The following is a 20224-nucleotide window of genomic DNA, read 5'->3' on the forward strand; positions in this document are numbered from 1 at the left end:
TTCAAATCGTCGGATGGCATTTTCCTATGTGAGTATAAAATTCAATTTTGACGGCCATGAACCAATACTTTTCCCATTAAATATTGACCAAACTCAAAGAAGATGATGATGGACAGAAATTTGAAATGGTGGAGTAAATAAAAAGTGTAAATAAAGGTACAAAATTTTATACTCCTAGCATGGTCAACTCTCTAGAATTGCTTCATTATTAGAATGAATGAACTCGTAATAAGATATAATTAAATTCTAATCCATTAGCATGTTTTTAGGTCTAAGCTTGTTATAATATATAGTACTTACTAGAAACTGAGCTTATATATCCAATATTACAATATATTTGTTCCGTGCGTTGTTAAAAATATGTGGTATATGATTTAATTTATTGTTTATAACAAAGGGTCGAGACACATTTTGTATGCCTAATTATTAATATCAGTGTGTTGAATATTGTGGGGAAAATTCGTCTTGACTAAGAGTAATTTGGGACCAAATTCCTATTTGAATAACATTAAATTAGTTACATGTAGTACTACCAAGTAACCAAACTAAACTGTTTGATGACTAAAGATATCAAATTATTAGTTTGGAGGTTTATGTTTGAAAAAACATTAATTTAATGTGTATGATCAGAAAGATAAAAAAATCTTATAATTTCACTAACATTCTATAAGTTGAGTCTATCATGTCTGACTTTTAAAATATATTTTTAATATAATCTATAGGCCTATATGAGCTGGATTTATTAAATGTGTACGTGATAGAAGTAAATTGGTTGCGGAATAGAAAGCAATGAGATAGAAATATGAATCAAAGGCTATGTATGTTGAGAAACAAGTTGCAGTTATTATCTGCTGCTTGCATTTTGCAGCATTTGTTAAACCAATGTATTATAAGCATTAATTATTTTTACCGTATTAGGACCCGTTCACTTTCCCTTTTAGCAAATGCACAGATTTAATTCTTGGCCAGATTTCAAATGGTGTGGCCCACCTATTTTGAATTATATCCATGCGTTCAGTATCCATGAATTAATATCCATAAATAAAAGTGATAGTTCTTTTATAATTCCGAGCCATACCCTTCAACCTCCTAAAGCTGTGGCAAACGAAAAAAATAATAAGTCCGTCATTTTAGGTATTTTACAGGCACCGCCTCCATCACCATAGCCACCACCACCTCCGCTGTAGCTACCGCTACCTCCATATCTACAGCTTCCACCTCTACTTCCTCCTCCGTTGTAGCCGCCTCCGCGGGTGCTTCTCTGCACAGATGGGGGAAACGAATCTTGAACGGAGCCCGCTGCCTCGCTCTGGCCCTAAAGCTAACCTGGATCGAAGATTAGAGCCGTTTTTTTTTTTTCATTCGATTTCTCCTCTGAAGCCCTATGCAGCAGCTGCCCCGCACTTTCAGAGAAATTCGCCGCCACGGTATCAGAAACCAACGGCGGTGTACCGGTATGCATCTCTGGTCATCGGATTTCCCATCCCCGCCACTGCCGCGGTGAGAAACTACCCCGCCACCGCCGCCGTAAGGTGTGCTGAAATTCTCCATTTGGAGGGGAATCTAAAAATTTGGGGGCAAAAATGTCTTTTAGGTGTTCAAGTCCCTCAATTCTAGGCTCCCAAGAATTAAAAACCACCCATTTGCCAAGATTTATTTCAAGAGCATTTCTGATGAACAGTTGCGGGCTGAGCCCCATATCTTGGGCCTGCCAGAAATTTAACACACAAACTGAACAACAGAATTTGATCAGATATGGACCCAAATCTAGCCATATTTGATAAACTGAACATGCCCTTATATTTATAAATATCGATGAGAGTCCCCTCTCATACACAGTAGCTGCAAAATCCAGTCTTTACTTTTCTTAAATTGTGTGTATGATAATTTTCAAATTAATTAGTATCAACCAGGAAGAATTAATCATGATAAAGAAACTTTAAAGTATGTAGCTTTATTTAATTAGATTGTTAATAACCACCATGATATCTGTAGGGATCAGATTAGGATCGGATTCACTAATTACCAAGACCTCTTTGTTCTTCATTAAGGGAGCTCAGTCAAACTCCAACCACGCGACTGATATGTATACAAGTTACAAAAAAGAAGCCCTCACAACTATTACAATTACAGTAACAAGTCCTATCTAGGGTTCTTGAGCAACCTTGACTTCTTGGAGTATCTACACACTCAAGAAACTTGTTAGAATTACAACACAAGATCCTTTTGGATCAAATACAAGTAAATCACACAAAGAGAGGAACCAAACAGAATAGATCACAAGATATGGCTCAGAGCCCGCCACATAGCCCAGATCTATTCTACTAGAAACCAAATCCAAGGGAGCAACGATGAATCAACTGGAGTCTACCCTCACACCGTCGATACCTTCACCACACCTCTCCTTTCCACCGGATTAGATCACTAGAATCGCCTCAGAACAGAAACCCTAGTTCTCACACAACAAGCAACCGAAGCAGTTGCCTTCCTACACCACAACACTTGAATATTCACACAAGAATGGTGAAGATCCTCAAGGAATCAACCGGAGAAGCAATCGGAGATCGAAGAGAGAAGTCAGAGAGTTTCCGAGTGTAGAGAGAGAGTGTAGAGAATGAGAATGTAGAGGATTCGCACGGCTCACTCCTCACATAACAAACACACACAACAAACCCTTAATCCAACGGCCAGCAGACTCAATCCGGGTGGAAGAGACACGTGACAGAAATCCAGCGGCCCTTATTAAGTGATTGGGCTTCTGAGCTAAGTCCAATAAGAATAACAGCCTAGACACAAAAAAAAAACCAAGCCCAAAGAATAATAGGCCACATTAATTCAACAATATCATTACAACATCACTGAGATGGAATGTCACAATGGATGGCTGTACAATGTTTTCAACAATTAATAAACACAACTAAATGCTTCCTTTTCATTCTAATTAGTTTATTACTAACGGAGATCCATCTTTTTAAGTATTTATTCACATCACATGTTAATATTTTATTAGTTTTATTCGAATAAATTTTGGTAGCAGCACCGAGTAAATTTCCTCCCATAAACACTTGCAAGCCATACAGAGAAAAATCAATAGATCACGTTAAAATATCAGATATGATAAACTCGAGTTAGAAGATCAGCTTAGATTCGTTCTTTGATTTGAAACTTTTTTATTGTGGGAATTAATTATTGCATTGGTGACAGATAATATCTACATTCCTACCGAATTAATTGTATTTGTAGGCGCATAAAGCGAGTTAATGGAATTGAAGACTACATATTAAATGTCAATATCATTTAACTACACTAACCTACTAAACCCACTAAATTTTAAGACTTTTATATTCTAAAATAATACTAATACACATTTTGAAAAATATTAAAACCAAAGAGTCATAAGTAATTGGTTTTTGTGTAGTAGAGAAAGCCCATAAATAAGTGGGCCAACCCATAAATTAGGCCTTAAAACAAAAGACCAAAACTAAATGAAGTGAGCCCAGTTCGTAACCGCCGCGGCGCCAATAGAAAAGGGTAGATTCGTAAAAGATCATATCGTCGACTCGTCTCCCCCAAGATTACTTCCTAACGATTTTCATTTCCCCCATTAAACAAAGATTAATTATCCGAAATCCATTGCAGAAAGAAAGGGGAATCAAATAAGCAGAAGTTATTCGGAAAAAACAAGATGAGAAGGAATTCGGGTGAGAATATCGTGCAAGAGTTAATTCTGTACGCGGCCAGCGCCGCCCTCAGTTGTCTAGTGCTGTTCGTCGGCCTGAAGCAATTGGACCCCAACCGCGAAGCCTGCAAAAAAGCCCTAGAACAGAAGAAGGAGATCGCTAAGCGTTTAGGACGGCCTCTTATCCATACCAATTCTTATGAGGTTTCCATTTCATTTCACTTACTGCACGTTTTGGCGCATTCCTGAATTGTTTGAAAATACCGCGCAGAATTATGAATGCCTTTGGATTTTTTAACTGAAGTTGATTAATGCGAGTACTTACTCATGTCTATCAATTAACTGTGGCTGGATTATGTTGTTGAGTTTGTTTGTTTGGGATGTTCAATAATTTTTGGAATTATAGGTCTTTTCTAGGGATCGTAATGATTGAAATATGGTTTTAGGATCCAATATTTGTAAGATTTTGGTGCGTAGATAATGTTAGCTATCCTTAGTTGGATTGGCAAGTTTCCGAAATAATCTAGAGGTAATTTGAAGTGAGTTCTGAAGCTCTTTACTATGTTTTGATTGTTTTCGTTGAATAGCTTACGGTTTATGTTATTGGATTTAGATCATATGCAAAATAACAAATATGTTCTACGTTTTTGGATGTTGAAAATAAAAATTGAACTATCTGCTAATGTTCGACTTCGCTTGCATGTCGTTCTTGATTCTGGGAGTGTGCGATCTAACCTTTACCACTCATGTACTCAAATATATGTAGGATATAGTAGCTTGTGATGTAGTCAACCCGGAACACATAGATGTGAAATTTGACAACATTGGATGATTGGATGGCATTAAACAAACATTATTTGAATTAGTTATTCTACCGCTGCAAAGACCTGAGCTATTTTCTCATGGGAAACTTCTTGGTCCACAAAAAGGAGTTTTGCTCTACGGACCACCCGGCACTGGGAAGACGATGCTTGCAAAAGCAATTGCAAAAGAGTCTGGAGCTGTCTTTATTAATGTCAGAATAGCCAATTTAATGAGCAAATGGTTTGGTGATGCGCAAAAACTAGGTGCGTAAACTGTATTAGCGAACTCAAGTTCTTTCTTGCTGTTGCATATACTAGATGATGACTGACTTTTAGGTATCTCTGTATCTGAAATTGAATGAGAAAGAAGATGTCGCTACATACTCTTCCTTTGTTTTATGGAACGCTCTAGTTTATTGCTTCTTATTATTAGAATAACTCCGTATGCTTAACTTGAACCTCGAGGCAGTACCTCACACAAACAAGATTTGAGTGATAATGTGTCTAACTGTCTACCCTATTTCTTGTAATGATTTCTTCTATACTTATTGATCTTCAGTGACTGCTGTGTTCACCTTGGCGTACAAACTTCAGCCTGCAATCATTTTCATTGATGAAGTGGACAGTTTTCTGGGTCAGCGCAAATCTTCAGACCATGAAGCACTAACGAACATGAAAACTGAATTCATGGCTTTGTGGGATGGCTTCACCACAGAACGTGAGTTTTCTCTCGATCACTCTGGAAAATACTTAATATTTTCTGCCTTATCGATATTAGTTATGGTGGAACCCAATGTGTCAATTCATTCTGTTAGGTGATTGTATGATTTTTTTGTGCAGAAAATGCTAGAGTTATGGTACTAGCTGCGACCAATCGTCCATCAGAACTTGATGAAGCGATTCTTAGACGCCTTCCACAGTCATTTGAAATTGGGTTGCCTGATCGTAAGGATAGGGTTGCAATACTCAAAGTGATATTGAAGGATGAGACTGTCGAAGATGACATTAATTATGAGCGGATAGCTGAACAATGTGAAGGTTATACTGGTTCGGATCTTCTTGAGCTCTGTAAAAAAGCTGCATATTTTCCAATAAGGGAATTGCTTGATGATGAGAAATCCGGAAAACCATCAAAGGTAATTATTTGATTTCTGTTTTTTCCATCATGCTTGCAACTAAATCCCTTCCCTAACTTTAACTTTCATACATGGCACAAAATGTATTGTTGAAATCGGCAATGTCAGGAATTTGCAATTAGTTAGGTAGGTCTTCTTATTCGATGAATCATATCTTGATGTAGAGCTAAGCTGCAAGAACACCTTTAAAGTTGTGGATCCCTTCCAAACCCCCTTATGGAGTATAACATATAAAGTATCTCCCAAATCCCCATAACGAACAAAGACTTGTGCGAGGAGGTCTATTCGATTTCCTTCATTGATTGCTCCTTGTGTCTGTTGTTATGGCTTAGAATTTTGTGATTGCCTAACTCTGAATTTTAGCTTACCTATCCAAGTATATGTTCTTTTTTTGGTGATGTTATGAATGCATTAGGTTTAAGTAGATGTGATACTGGAAAGTGATTCATTATTGGTGTTATAGCATTAGGTTTAAGTAGATGTGATACTGGAAAATGATTCATTATTGGTGTTATTTCTATTTTAGGAGCCTAGACCACTATCACAGTCAGATTTGGAGAGAGTAATTTCTACAACCACCAAGACGAACGTTGCTGCAGTTGAATTTGGCAGATTAAGCTCACAATCATCAGGATTGTATCAGCAAAGAGATTCAGATGATTATCAGGTCCAGGCTGCAATTGGTGAGCTATCCAGGCTTGTCGTTTCACAAATTCTGAACCTTCAGACAAGCGCCCAAGATCTGTGATTTTCATTATCTATCTCACGGCTCTTCGTAGACTGAACCGCTCAACTGTGAGATACATGTGCAAGTGGTTTATCATACTAATATTAATAACTTGGTAGGAGTATTGTTTTAGAGTGATCACTTTTGAGTTATGGCCGATCCCATCCAACATCTTGAGAAATTCTTTCATTGCAATGTTATAACCAATTTTGGTTTGGTGTTGCTTGTTAATATTCCAGAATATTAATGTAATCATTCCATTTCTCTACTGCAGAAGACTGGTAGCTTCTTTGTTAGTAGTATTGTTTTTTTAGGTCACTGATTGCTTTGTTGTTAGACAGCCATCTTATTACACTGTACTTATTCGATTTGAGGGCAATTGAAAGTATGATGACACTTTGATATCAGTTGTCGACCCCCACCAATTGAAAATGGTGAATCTCTCGTCACCATCATTACTGATTTGCGTAGGTTTCAGTGATTTCGAAATCAAGGCAATCAGAAATTGTTAAAAATCCTTACGTGCGAATAGTAATATTTTCCTCAATCATCATAAATGTTTATGATGGGTTGCATTTCATTACCGGCCCCAATATAAATATATATTGAAGAATTATTACCGGATATATTTACATTGACTAATGACTAAATGAATGATGATGTATATGAAGTCCCACATTTGACTTTAGACAGTGGGTTAAATGCTAACCAAAGTTTTCAACCAAAAATCCGTCTTCATAATGAAGGTGGTCTGGACGGCCGTGGGGAAATATACAATAGTCGTAGTAGATGTATACAGTAGCATTTTGTTTTAAATTCAGTCATGTCAGATCATTTTGATTGTTTTCATGTAAACATAAATGTACACATATTTCATTATGAAAGTACTTCCCATCTACGTATTAATTGTAAACTAGCTAGTTGTGCTATATCGTAGATTAGGGCTGCCAGAAAAATGAATTTCGTTTCTCTTCTCGGATTTGAACGTTAAGCAGTCAATTGTGTCATGCAGTCCACGATATTAAATAATGTAGTACTACTCTTAATTTAATCTATTCGCATGCTTATGAATGCTCTAGAGAAAAAAACAATCTTCTACAAACGTAGATTAATGCATGTTTAACTGGAGCTTAGTTCTTAACTATTAAATGGATAAGTAGAGACAAAATGCGTGCTATGTGTGAAATACTATTATAAAATAAGTAATAAAATAGTAGTATCAGATTGCCTCTTGGCGTTTCTACTATACTTTCTTTTATATCAAGTGATTGTTAGCGGTCAAATCGAAATAGATAAAAAAAAAAATAGGGATGAATTATTTGACAATATTCAAAGGCCAGCGTTGGACTGCGTAGGGCACTAAAATGTTGAAGCTTGAATTGCCCATCTTTTTGGGGAATCAAATTTCTTCTCCTCACTTATTGCCGAATGAATAAATGAATCATCATATGTCGTTGTATTTGAATATGTTCACTATCTTTGCCAGCATAAAGGAAAAGCTGCAAAAATTATCACCTTTTTCTTTATGTATTAATTTATAGGTAAGATTTTCATTTTCTATACAAGGTATCCGGCATTCAAAACCAGTAGCAAAAACTAAACTCCGTCGTCCCTTATTAGTGTTTTTTTTATATAAAAAAAATAGTACTAAAAGATAAGCAGAATTATTATTGATATTTGGTGAGGTTGAAGGAGGGAGAAAAATAAGCACTAAAGTATTCGAAATCCCTGTAGCCGCTCCTACAGTTTATTTGTTTATGGCATAAAAGTAATACAATGAGTAGATGTCTTGCATTGAAATCATATTGTTTGAATTAAACAAAACCTTAAAGGCTTCTGAGACCAAAAAGACAAAAGAAAAAAAAAAGAGATAAAGAAATTGGTCCATAAACAAATTGATACAACCCAAGCCGTCAGGCTCGTCGTCCTAGAAAAGAAAAATACAAGTGGATTAATAAATTAAACTATTGTTGCTTATTAAAATCTCAAGGCCTAATTAATCAATTTATTGTAACAGTCTCTATTGACTTAAAATGAAATACACATGAGATTTATTGAAGAAAATATACCTCTTTTATGGGTCATAAATGCACTAATAATTAGGTATACATGCTTGACTAATTAATCTAGCGGGAACCCGCGTAAACCGTAATGCTGACTAATGATGCAAACAAAAAACACAGAATATTTTTTCTGAGTGAGAAATTGCTGGGAACATAATTAAATAGATTCCAAATCTTGTGTCACCGTAAAAACAATATTTGATTTTAATCGTACTTACATTCCTTTATTGTGTTAATTAGTAGTAACATATTACTATGACAAGACCCCGTACACATAAACACATGTTTTTTCCTTTTTTCGTAACAATTGTGTGCGTCGCAAGTCGCGACTAATCTGTGCATAATAAACATGACCGACACCAACTTTTTCTATCTTGGAGTAAACTATGAGGAAATAATATTTTTTTTATGTAATTAGAATATGATATTTTAGCCTAAGAAATGTCCAAACTTTAAAAAAGGACATACCTATTTCGTGGAAAAACATCCTTGTTTATAAATATTAAAGGAAAAAGGCTGGGTTAGTTTGAAAAATCTAATTAAATCAGTATTATGCACGAATTGTATCTATTCAAGCACACAGTCAGACTAACACAGCTATATGTGCGTCAGATAATTCACACACACACGCACAGAGCTATAGTTATTTCACCTAAATTAATTTGACTTATTAAACACAAGGCGTGTATGGACTATAAATATTGAATTCCCAAATATTTTCATACCCAAAATCAACAAACGCACATAAATAGACTTATTCAACATTCTTCTTTCAAACTCTACGACTAATTTAGTTTTTTTCCCCCTAAACCTGCAAAATATATTAATATTCCCACATCTTCATCAAATCATTCATCCACCTTTAATGTTGATTCCTACCTCCTCCGATTCTCCCGAATTTCCAACTCTTATCTCTTAAATCAATTTTTTTTGTTCAGCTGCTCTCATATTCTCATCGTTTACGCCATGTTTAGTTTCGTGAATTTCGGTATACTTATTTTGTCTATCGTTTTTCTGGTAGTGGTTTCGAAGTTCTTGTCTACAACAAGTTTAATCCACTCGTTGAAGAAGGTATGGCGTTGGCTGCAGGAGAAGTGCTATGTCTACCAGTTCTACAAGGTGCCGAAATTCAACGAAAACATGCAGGAGAATCAATTGTACCGAAAGGTTAGCACGTACCTGAATTCTCTGCCGTCCGTCGAAGATTCAGATTTCGCGAACCTTTTCGCCGGCACCAAGCCGACTGAAATCAACCTGGTTCTCGACGAGAATCAGACCGTGACGGATCAATTCCTCGGCGCCAGAGTGTTTTGGAGGAGCGAAAACGGCGAGAGAGAGGGCGAGAAGTCGCTGGTGCTGAAGATCAGGAAGAACGATAAGCGGAGGGTTCTGGTGCAGTATTTGCAGCATATTCATCAGACGTTTGATGAGATTGAGCAGAAGCTGAAGGAGGTGAGGCTGTTCGTCAACGTAGACGACGGGACGGAGAGGAACGGGCGGTGGAGGTCGACCTCGTTCACGCATCCGGCGACGATGGAAACGATGGTGATGGACGCGGATCTGAAATCGAAAATCAAATCGGATTTAGAGAATTTTTTGAAGTCCAGGCAGTATTACCACCGATTAGGCCGCGTCTGGAAGCGGAGCTACCTGCTGTACGGTGCGGCGGGGACGGGGAAATCGACATTCATCGCCGCGATGGCGAAGTTCCTCAGCTACGACGTGTACGAGATCAACCTCCACAAGGTGCGAAACGACGCCGATTTGAAGTACCTCCTCCTCCAAACGACGAAAAAGTCGCTGCTGGTGATCGAGGATCTCGATCGCCATCTGGAGGATAAATCGACGGCGCTGAGCCTCTCCGGAGTCCTCAACTTCATGGACGGAATATTCTCGAGCTGCGGCGAGGAGAGAGTGATGGTGTTCACGATGAACAGCAAGGAAAACGTGTGCGCGTCGATCCTACGCCCCGGGAGAATCGACGTCCACATCAACTTCCCCCTGTGCGATTTCAGCGCGTTTAAGAATTTGGCAAACAGTCATCTCGGACTGAAGGAGCACAAATTATTCCCGCAGGTGGAGGAGATTTTCCAAACCGGAGCGACGCTGAGCCAGGCGGAGATCGGGGAGATCATGATATCGAACCGGGGCTCGCCTAGCCGGGCGCTGAAAACCGTAATCACGGCGCTGCAGGGGAATCTGGCGTCTCGGGTCGGGAAGAGATTGAGCGGGTCCAGATCCGGGTCGGGTCGGACACAGGAGGAAGCGGAGGAAGCGGTGAAGGAGGGGCAAAATGGTATTCTTCACCCAATGAAGGATATTAAGAATTTTTATGGGCTTTTGAGGAACAGGAGCAGTAGAAAGGCGTCCATGGATAAATTTGAGATCGATCTCAATGATCGAGAAAATTCGGCACATGGTGCTTGAGTCCGATTTGTTCGGGCTTCTGAATTTTGAAACCCATTTATCTTTCTTATTTGTATAGGTATATCTGTTCATTGTTCTTTTATTTATGATTTTTGTTAAGTCATTTAGGTTTTTATATTTTAAGATAGAAAATTAGCACCCTCGAACACAGCTTGTAGATGGAAAATCTGTAAGGAGAAGACAACCTATGGGCTTCTTTTGATTGATTTCATCAATATTTTCTTTTATCAAGATGTTCTTTGATGATTTAGCTTATTGCTTTATTGTTGCATTCTTTCTATGAAATACTCATATGTAATTCCATCGTGTGATTCAGCTGCGTGTTTTATATTCATGTGGATGGCACCTTTTGAGCAATAATGATGAAAATAGAGACACAAGAGCATCCACTATAGGTGTACACTTTTTGGTGGACAATTTTTTTTTTTTGTCCATAGCCACTTTTTATTTATCCACGGCAAAAAAAAAAGTGTCCGCAGCAATAGTGGACACTTTTTGGTGGACAAATTTCAGTTTGTACACACTGAAATAATCTCAATTTCAATTTGGATTTGATTAGTGAAATTAATATTAAAAAACGAAAATAAATGTTTTAATAAAAGAAATCTGCATATACAGCAGAGTAGTTAAAAACGAGGAAAAAATAATAAATTGTATAATTTCCGAAAAATGAGTATAAATGTTGCTTCTTCAATAAATAGCAACTCCATTAATCTCATTTACACACTCTCTTCCACCATGGCCGTTTCTGGATATTTCATCAGATTAAACCAAGCTACACTGCCAAATTTTGCACCTCCAAAACTCAATCATGCTCCAAGAAAACAAAAGGTAACTTCATCACAATTTTTTTTTATTTTTCTGCAAATATTTATATAAATACATCGAATTAAAAAAATATATATATATATGCAAAGCCGCGACCGCCGCGGCGGTTTCGCCGCGCAATAGATAGGCGCGGCGGCCGCCGCGCTTCTCTCTCCTCCGGCCCGTCCTCGCCGCAATCGCAGCGAATGGCCGTCCGCCCCAACAAATTCGTCCGCCCCCGGGGCGGACGCCTCCTCCACTATAGCCCGCCGCGGCGTAGCCGGAAACGGGGCGGCCGGCGCGCCGCCCCTATAGTGGATGCTCTAATGATATACATTTTTCGTGTTAGGATATGTCACATTTCTTAAAATGAAATAATCACTCTTTTTAAATTTTTTTTACGTAATTCGAATACAAAATAATCACTCTTTCTAGTTTATATTCTATTCACGTAATAAAATCTAGTCGAATAAGAAATACTCCTAGTATTTTACTTAGAATGGAACATGATATTATAAATATATTGTGCGAGTATTGAATAGTTCAAATTGTAGAATAGAATTTCTAAGTTATGAAGCTTCATATTTTGAATACCAAAAATACCTATACTGAAAAAGAATCATGAACGTGAAACAGATTAGCAGTTGATGATGATAGTTTTTTTTGGCTGACCAGTGAAATTGCATTAGTTTTACTGTACACGAATGTCCTAACAAAGAAAATTGATAGCTTAGGCAAATAAGTATCACAAAGTAATATGATATGTAAACTTACGTGTGCAAAATACTTTCACCCTAATTGATCAATTGGCAATTGGTAGTGTGATCTTTGTGGAGAACTAGTTTTGATAATATTTTACCAAAAAGGGGATGAAAGATATTGAAAAGAAAATAGAAAGGTAGATGAGGGGGGACAAGAGAGCAAGTTGATCAAGATAATGTGTGTCGTTAAGTATATCTTAAGATGGAAAAGGATATTTTAAATTAAATGGGTCATCTGAGAACTCTTTTTAAAGCTTACATTCAATTCCTGTATCCCGGTATTGAAAAGTTGGTTGGTGATGCAGGGGTATGATTAATATTTAATTGAAAAGATTGAAATTATTAAGCACTCCAATTATTAATTAGTACTATCTTTCTATTAGTTGGTTTGCTTGATATTTTATCACAAAGCTACCAACTTTGTAATATGAAAAGATTCTCAACAGTATATTTATCATGACGGTTTCTTCAGGACCCACGGAAATGCTACGATAAATATGTGATCTATCATCTACGTACAAATCGTTTTAGAACTATTTTAAAATAAAATTTCAGAACTTATCAATTGATAACATAAAATGTATTAATTCGCAGCACAGTTCATTCCAATTGATATGTTTTGGAGTAGTAATTTCTCATTTTAAGATAGTTATAAGTTGAATAGCTCCCTAATCTAATACAGTAAGTGTTTAATTAATACTAGTGTTTATGTTAGTAGTACTTATTATGAACTAAAATACAGTAAAATAGTTATACTCTAAGATCAAAAATGGACTTTTAATCCTGAAAGAACAGAAGAGTCCTTCATTATTAACATTATTTAATTAAAATACTGTTGTTAGAATTAGAATTAGAATTGTAATGAAAAATTACTCTGAAAAAAATTGTTCATCTCTCAACTAGGAGAAGTTCGTGAATAATTTTTGGTTTCCTAGGATTGGGATTCCATACCTCCTGCCTCAATAGTCACTCGGCCTAGCACCCTCATCGCATTACTATCTATCATTGTCTCCGATCTTCCATTAACACATCTTATGAATATCCTAGGTATGTATCCGATTCAATTTTTTTCCAATCCTAAACTGTAAAACTAGATCGTTTTGGGGCTGTGTGTGGAAATTTAAGTTCCTATGACATCAATAACAAAAACTATCACATTGTAAACTTTTAGAGATCTGCTAGTGGTTTTTGCATTAGATCTTTTCCCGAATGCGATTATAAATGGTGTTTGGACTGTGCAGATGCTTCAGTTAAGGGTTTGAATTGAAACAGACTCGAATTTCCGCAATGGTGAAGTTCCAACGCTTTTCTGTAACGCTAATAATAATTGTTTGCTTCTTTGTTCTGAGTTTCTAGTAGTGATGTAAATTCCTGCTTCTGCTTTCAGAATTATATAATTGGAGCTTTTAAGCCGGCATGCAGCATTACCATTTCATTAGCTGATGGGAAATCTCGAAAGCAGGTTTGTTTTTTTGATTTCTGTACACTTGTTGTATCTATTTACGCGTGCATTTGCACAAGTCTTCAAGGAACATTAAGACCAGGACATGTTTTGCTCTTGTTTGTTGTACCTATTGTTAGTTTCTCAATAGACTGGGTCATCTGTGATTAGATTACTTAAAACGATATGGATTCGTGTCATATTTTTGCATCAAAGATGATGCTTCTCAAAAGCAGTTATTTGTATGATTTTTATACCTTGTTCAAATTACCTTGTCAATCATAAGTTGTTGGTGGGTTATCGATAGTGTTAGTAAATGCAGACATCGACTTTCTTGTGGTTAAGTCAGATACTGGAGTCCTCAAGTAATTTTTTTGTCTGTATTATACTATAATGTTAATACAGGTAGCACTGAAGAAGGAGAATGGTAAAACAGTGCTAATCCCCGTCTTTCATAATCAAGAAACCATATCTGGGAAGGTATCTGCTTTAGTGTTTGTCACCAATTTTGGTTCATGGTTTGTGGTTGGATTTTGAGTGTTTGATCATAGTGGTGTACATTATGCGCCATGTTTTCAGATCTCCATCGAACCGATTTCAGGGAAGAAGGTGGAACACAATGGTATCAAGGTCGAGCTGCTTGGTCAGATTGGTTAGTATATTTTTTCATGTCATTGATGTTATTCCAATTGTGCATGGTCAGTTTACATACACAGTGTTTATCTGTTAGAAGCCACCGCTTTATCAAAAGTCGAATTGGTTAGTGAACTTCTTGCCACTCAAAAGAGAATTTTGTAATATAGCTGTCGAAAATCCAAAAGAAGTATCGCTCCATAAATCCTCAATTCCTGACAACATTGATCCCTTTTTTTTTTTTTTGTGTTTGCAGAAATGTATTTTGACAGAGGCAACTTTTATGACTTCACTTCCCTAGGTAAGCACATACAATTTGTCTTGAAAGCATTATAATCTAGTATAGTGCATCATCAACAGCTTAATCCATATTCCGGCATGCCTCATATGCTATATTTGCATCTCTTTTGGTAAATTAGGACACACACATATGTATCATGCTTCAAAATTCAGACAGTATTATAGCAGTATTATGCCATGATTTAATAAGCATATAAGTAGGATCATTTAACCTTTTAATTTGTTGTATAATTAACCTTTTAATTTGTTGTATAATTTTCTCTTATTGTACACATAGTTCGCGAGCTGGATATTCCTGGAGAAATATATGAGAGGAAAACATTTCCCTTTGAATTTCCAACTGTGGAGATGCCATACGAAACATATAATGGGGCAAATGTGCGGCTTAGGTAAGTTCACAGTTAACAACAAATTTTTCAATGCAAGTTGTGCACTGTCTCCACTGCTTTCATACTTTGATCTCTGTGCTAAAGAAGCATACAATTAGCTATAATTATTTTATAAACTATCCTATTCGTTTTGTTGACTTGACTGGTGATCTATAGCTTATCTGCAATAAAGTCCTGAGTGGCACATCATATTTGTTTCACTATGTGCATTTAAGTTGCTAATTTTGATTAAGGGATTTTCATCTTATAAATTATTGAAGATTTTGCATGTCAAAGCTCTCAAATCAATTCTGTTGCAACAGATAAGATTTTCATGAAGATCGTATGATTGTGTTTGAATTTTCTGCATGGTCTGGCTCTTGCCTTTTGGGCTTCTTATCTTTAAAGTTTCATCAGTCATCAGCCCAATATTATGACCTCTGTGTATGTTTCAGGTATGTCCTAAAAGTCTCAATAAGTAGGAATTATGGTGGGAGCATAGTGGAATACCAAGACTTCGTGGTAAAAACCATATTCTATGGCCCTACTAAAAACATATGTTACATTATGGAATATCTTTCAAATCTTAGGGACATTAATAGTTGTTCATGTTTGAAAGTTTGTCCAGTTAATAATAATCTGGATACAGTAGTACACTAGTATGGCAGTTTCCAGAACTAGGAAGAATGATCCACTATCCATAGAAGTGACTTTTTATGCAGTTATCAATATCTAATTGAAGTGTATATTTTCTTGGCCTAGTCCTGAATTATACTCCGAGATTGTCTGTAGAACTCAGAAAAGTCAATGCTCAAAGGGGCTGTTATTGCCAGAAGTAGTTTCCCATTTCTTCTGTTGTTCTTGCTGTGATCCCTCTTTGTCATTGAGGTTATGATGTGATCTTTGTTGTTATAATCTAGTCTAACTGATTCCATTACCATTTGACATTGTTCAGGTTCGGAACGATAGTCCTCCTCCGTCTATCAACAACAGCATTAAGGTTTTTTTTTGTTATACAAATTTACATTATTTGGTCTGCTATCTAATGGTTATGCAACTTCTTTAAGAAAAAAATTTGGACAAGTCTGAAATCATGACTTCACCATTTTTATGATACTATATGTTCACAGTGAGTATATCTCAGTATTTATTATTCAACTTAAGTACTTATTGTAACACAGTTTAAATATTTTCTTTTATATCTAGATGGAAGTTGGGATTGAGGATTGCCTGCATATTGAGTTTGAATACAACAAGAGCAAGTAAGTTCATGCCCTAATTGAATTTAAGTCTGGCTTATGTGTCTCTTTTTGAACAAAGCTATACAAAATAACATTTATGAAGGACACATTACAAATATCTGGGTTATTTGTAGTCAATGCAAAATGCTGCTCTAGTCTCTTGCATGTGTCTTGCCTTAATTATAGCCTGTATGTTGGGGATGGGGGTGGCTCAACCAAGATAAAGAACTATCACCAAACAATCCTAATTTAAATTTGCGTCCTACATCGTCTACTACATGTGGAGAATGATAACCTGCTGACTGGAATTTTGATTATATAGGTACCATCTGAAAGATGTCATTGTAGGCAAAATATATTTTCTTCTGGTAAGAATCAAGATTAAAAACATGGATCTTGAGATCAGACGCAGAGAATCAACAGGATCAGGGACAAACACTCATGTTGAGACTGAGACACTTGCGAAGTTTGAACTGATGGATGGTGCTCCAGTCAGAGGTATCTTTGTTACTTTTCTTTATTTTTTCTCATGCTGTGCATTTGGGCAGACAGACGTTTTTGGCTCCTTTAGGTTATATGATGTTCCTTTTGATTGTTATCTACCCTCTCCCCAACTTTGTTTCTGCTGATCCCTAATCTTGCTTCGAAGCAAAAGTTTCACCAGTCACATTCAGTATGCTACTTAAGATTTCAATAATTAACTGCCAATAAAATATCCTCATGTTTGTTTGATGGCCATTTGCTTTGGCAGGTGAATCTATTCCTGTCAGACTGTTCTTAAGCCCGTATGAGCTAGCTCCCACATATTTGAATATAAACAACAAATTTAGTGTGAAATACTATCTGAACCTCGTCCTTGTCGATGAAGAGGACCGTCGATATTTTAAGCAACAAGAGATCACAATGTACCGACTTAGTGAAACCTCTTGATTACTGATAAAATTTTGAAGATTGACTGCCTCTTGTTGCTTCGTTGAGTCATGTTACCCGAGGAGGCTCAGGTAGTGATCCAGTCTTCTTGTAAAGGACAAGAATGACTTTTGTCTTTATTTATTTATTTTTTAAATTTCTTTTAGTTATCAGGTAGTCTATCTCTGAGCAAAATACATTAAGTTGTATAGAGGAGGGATTCTGTATATGGAGTATTGTGCTGATATCTGATTGATGTTTTGAGACGGTGATGATGACTTTAGCTTATTAGAAGGGTTAGTGCTACTTTTTTGAAGTTTAATTTTAATCTTTTTATTTTTTGGTTATTTCATATAGTTTTGTAGTGTTTGCTGTGAAAATCTTATAACTCGAGCTCTACTTTTGCATCCAAATTGGTTGAAAAATCCTTGTAAAAGAGAAACGACCTTGAAATTCTTTTTTTACTATTTTTTTTGCCAAAAGTTAAAGTATTAAGAGATATATTATGAATTGGATAGTGACTGTTAAATGTATTTTAAAATTTGTTTATTGGCCCACATTCATCTTTGACCTTTTCATCAATTTCTTTAATCCTGTTGTGGTGTGTAAGTGTACATGAGTTTTTCGTCACAGATAATTGGTGGATGTTGCAATATAATTAGTTGTCGGGATAAGAACTTCGTTGACGTTTCCTACATATTTGTTCGACGTCGGCCGTTTTCCATTTGGCACTACGGAATTAGTCAGTGCGTTGATAATAAATTTCGAAATATTGTCGTACTACTATACATCAATTTTTACTCGTTTGGTTTGGACACATCCCTAAACACGAAATAGCACGTTGAGTTTCTAGAACCGATGAATTTTTACTCGTTTGGTCTGATCACTTAATTCATTACATATTAAAGTATGAAGAGTATACAATATCGAGGATGACATGAATTTTAATAAAATGTGCATGTATATTGTTTTTTTTCACGTCAATGAGAAATAGTGGGTTAAAGTTGGTAGGCATGGGCACGATTTTTGTGTAGATAAGGACCAATCGTAGAGTATGTTTATTTTATTTTATTTTATTTTTATGAGTATAAAATGCTCAGATCAGAAAAAGGTTAGAAAAAAGTTAGCAGAAGTTCAACTAAGTAGAAGTAAGATAAATCAGCAATATCCTCAAAAGGTTAGCAATGTCCTCTTTGCATTTGATAGTAGAGTATGTATAGCGAGAAATGTCGCTTTTCCTGGCCCGACGCTCTATATAAAACCGGCCCGACAATCAGGCAGACCGCATCCCACCATGTGTTATGGAAGTATCAAACTGCGTGGTCCTCGTTGGACTCAGGAACATAGTCTACTTTGTGCAAGCCATGGTGCATTATATTAGTATTATATATATGAAAATCTTGAGGGCCATCTTCTGATTACCACCATGGTTGCATCTACCATTCTATCTTCTTTTAATTATTCAAGGACTTTCATTTGCAACACCACTGCTTTATTTCATACTCAAGCCTCAATTGGTTTACTTCTAAATAAGTGTTTTCCCCATGATAAGACTCTTCACTATGTTTCAATATAACAATCATCCTTTCCATATTTTATAGTAGTTGAGATATCCGAATTTTGATGGAGATATATAACCTCATCCATGACACCATGCATGATTCTTTTGTAATCAATAATTGTGATTGGGCATCTTTGCCAGAATCTCACACACATTTGGAGTAAAAGGCAGAAAGCAAATCAAACACATATCTATCAACAAATAAGATATATCCCAATAAGATTCAACACAGTTCACATTTAAGCTAGGGTTGACTTCCCTTTATCAATTATACAACTTTATGCACATTAAGATTCATGTCTTGGCCATTATTTGACATTCGAAAGGCAAGTTGATTGACACCAAACAACTACTTAATTTGAGAACTTTTTTAAAATGAGAACTTTGAGAACTTAAAATCATATATACTTTAATGGAGTATTAATTGGCATCACAAAACATACATACCAGCGATATGTTTCGTGATGAAAAATGATAGTAATATATTTGCGAACTGATATAGTCTTGTGTTGTGTCCTGACTTTAAGAAAAGTTTTGAAATGAACCATCTCCCGAGTTACAGTAAATAACTAAATTATTTTATGTAGTTATACAATAATTGGAGTTTCCTAATGCTGCCTTTGGTGTCATGAAATCGCACTCTAACGTGATGTGGCTTCTCGAGTTTTATTATAATTTGTTGTGTCAACTAACTTGATTCCCTTTCTGGAAAGTGTTTAAAACAAACGTGGATTTTTAAACTATCTTTGTCTCATTAATAAAAAAAAAAAAAAACTGATCTAGCTAGTGCATAAAGACATGGATAAGAATCTTTATAGATCACCCATTCTCACCATTTAGAATCCATTGCCCCTCCACCTAATTAATCATAATCTTCCTCCTACTTACTATAATTACTACATCGAAATCTCTAATTAATACATGCCATCTCATAAATAACCAAAAATAGCATATATGTGAGATTCGTTGTTGTTGATGGGGATAACATTATTCGTTGGATGTTGCTGTTTTAGAGCTTTAAAAATTCCTTGTTTTAGCTATATATAGTGAGGGTTCATAGCAGCATTGCTCAACATATGTATGGGGCAGTAAACATGGTGTGATATTGCTTTCGGCTCAGCACGGGCCAGGCCGGTCTGAGCCGAATCAATATCACCCTTGTGTGCTTTCTCCGACGATGGAACAAACGCCAAGCTTCTAGCTAAATCATCCGGTGTTACTCGATTTTGTTTGCACATATGTATATGTGGAGTTTCTTTCAATTTTATTTTGTTGCATATATGTATGTGAAATTCATTTATAACAAGTTTATATTTTGATGCGATCACTTTCGAGCAGCTGGTGCAGTTTTTAAGTATGTAAAGTTGT

General features: G+C 36.2%; 1 protein-coding gene and 2 pseudogenes across 2 annotated transcripts; all 3 read left to right on the plus strand.

The window, feature by feature from the left end:
* The first annotated feature begins 3565 nt into the window (after positions 1 to 3565).
* LOC125204263 (uncharacterized) lies at positions 3566 to 6752 on the plus strand (annotated as a pseudogene). Its single transcript, XR_016132549.1, has 5 exons — positions 3566 to 3883; positions 4446 to 4746; positions 5042 to 5200; positions 5323 to 5618; positions 6145 to 6752. The product of XR_016132549.1 is annotated as an uncharacterized LOC125204263 (transcript).
* Positions 6753 to 8498: 1746 nt separating this feature from the next.
* LOC125206008 (AAA-ATPase At2g46620 pseudogene) lies at positions 8499 to 11085 on the plus strand (annotated as a pseudogene).
* Positions 11086 to 13254: 2169 nt separating this feature from the next.
* On the plus strand, positions 13255 to 17642 carry LOC125207665 (vacuolar protein sorting-associated protein 26B-like). Its single transcript, XM_048107099.2, has 12 exons — positions 13255 to 13450; positions 13645 to 13693; positions 13791 to 13865; positions 14250 to 14324; positions 14424 to 14496; positions 14734 to 14778; positions 15055 to 15166; positions 15601 to 15667; positions 16101 to 16145; positions 16352 to 16407; positions 16709 to 16884; positions 17138 to 17642. Exons 2-12 carry the CDS (start codon positions 13691 to 13693, stop codon positions 17314 to 17316), a joined length of 906 nt encoding a protein of 301 aa, XP_047963056.1. The 5' UTR covers positions 13255 to 13450; positions 13645 to 13690; the 3' UTR covers positions 17317 to 17642.
* Positions 17643 to 20224: the final 2582 nt, after the last annotated feature.

The sequence above is a fragment of the Salvia hispanica genome, chromosome 6 (assembly GCF_029641045.1).
Source record: "Salvia hispanica isolate PSC_SH4W2 chromosome 6, Shi_PSC_v1, whole genome shotgun sequence".
In the NCBI taxonomy this organism is placed as follows: Eukaryota; Viridiplantae; Streptophyta; class Magnoliopsida; order Lamiales; family Lamiaceae; genus Salvia; species Salvia hispanica.

Bases quoted from the DNA above. Each gene is read 5' to 3' on its own strand.
- LOC125207665 (XM_048107099.2), top strand. The intron at 14,497-14,733 runs GTTAGTATATTT...TTGTGTTTGCAG, and splicing joins CGAGCTGCTTGGTCAGATTG to AAATGTATTTTGACAGAGGC. The intron at 15,668-16,100 runs GTAAAAACCATA...GACATTGTTCAG, and splicing joins TGGAATACCAAGACTTCGTG to GTTCGGAACGATAGTCCTCC.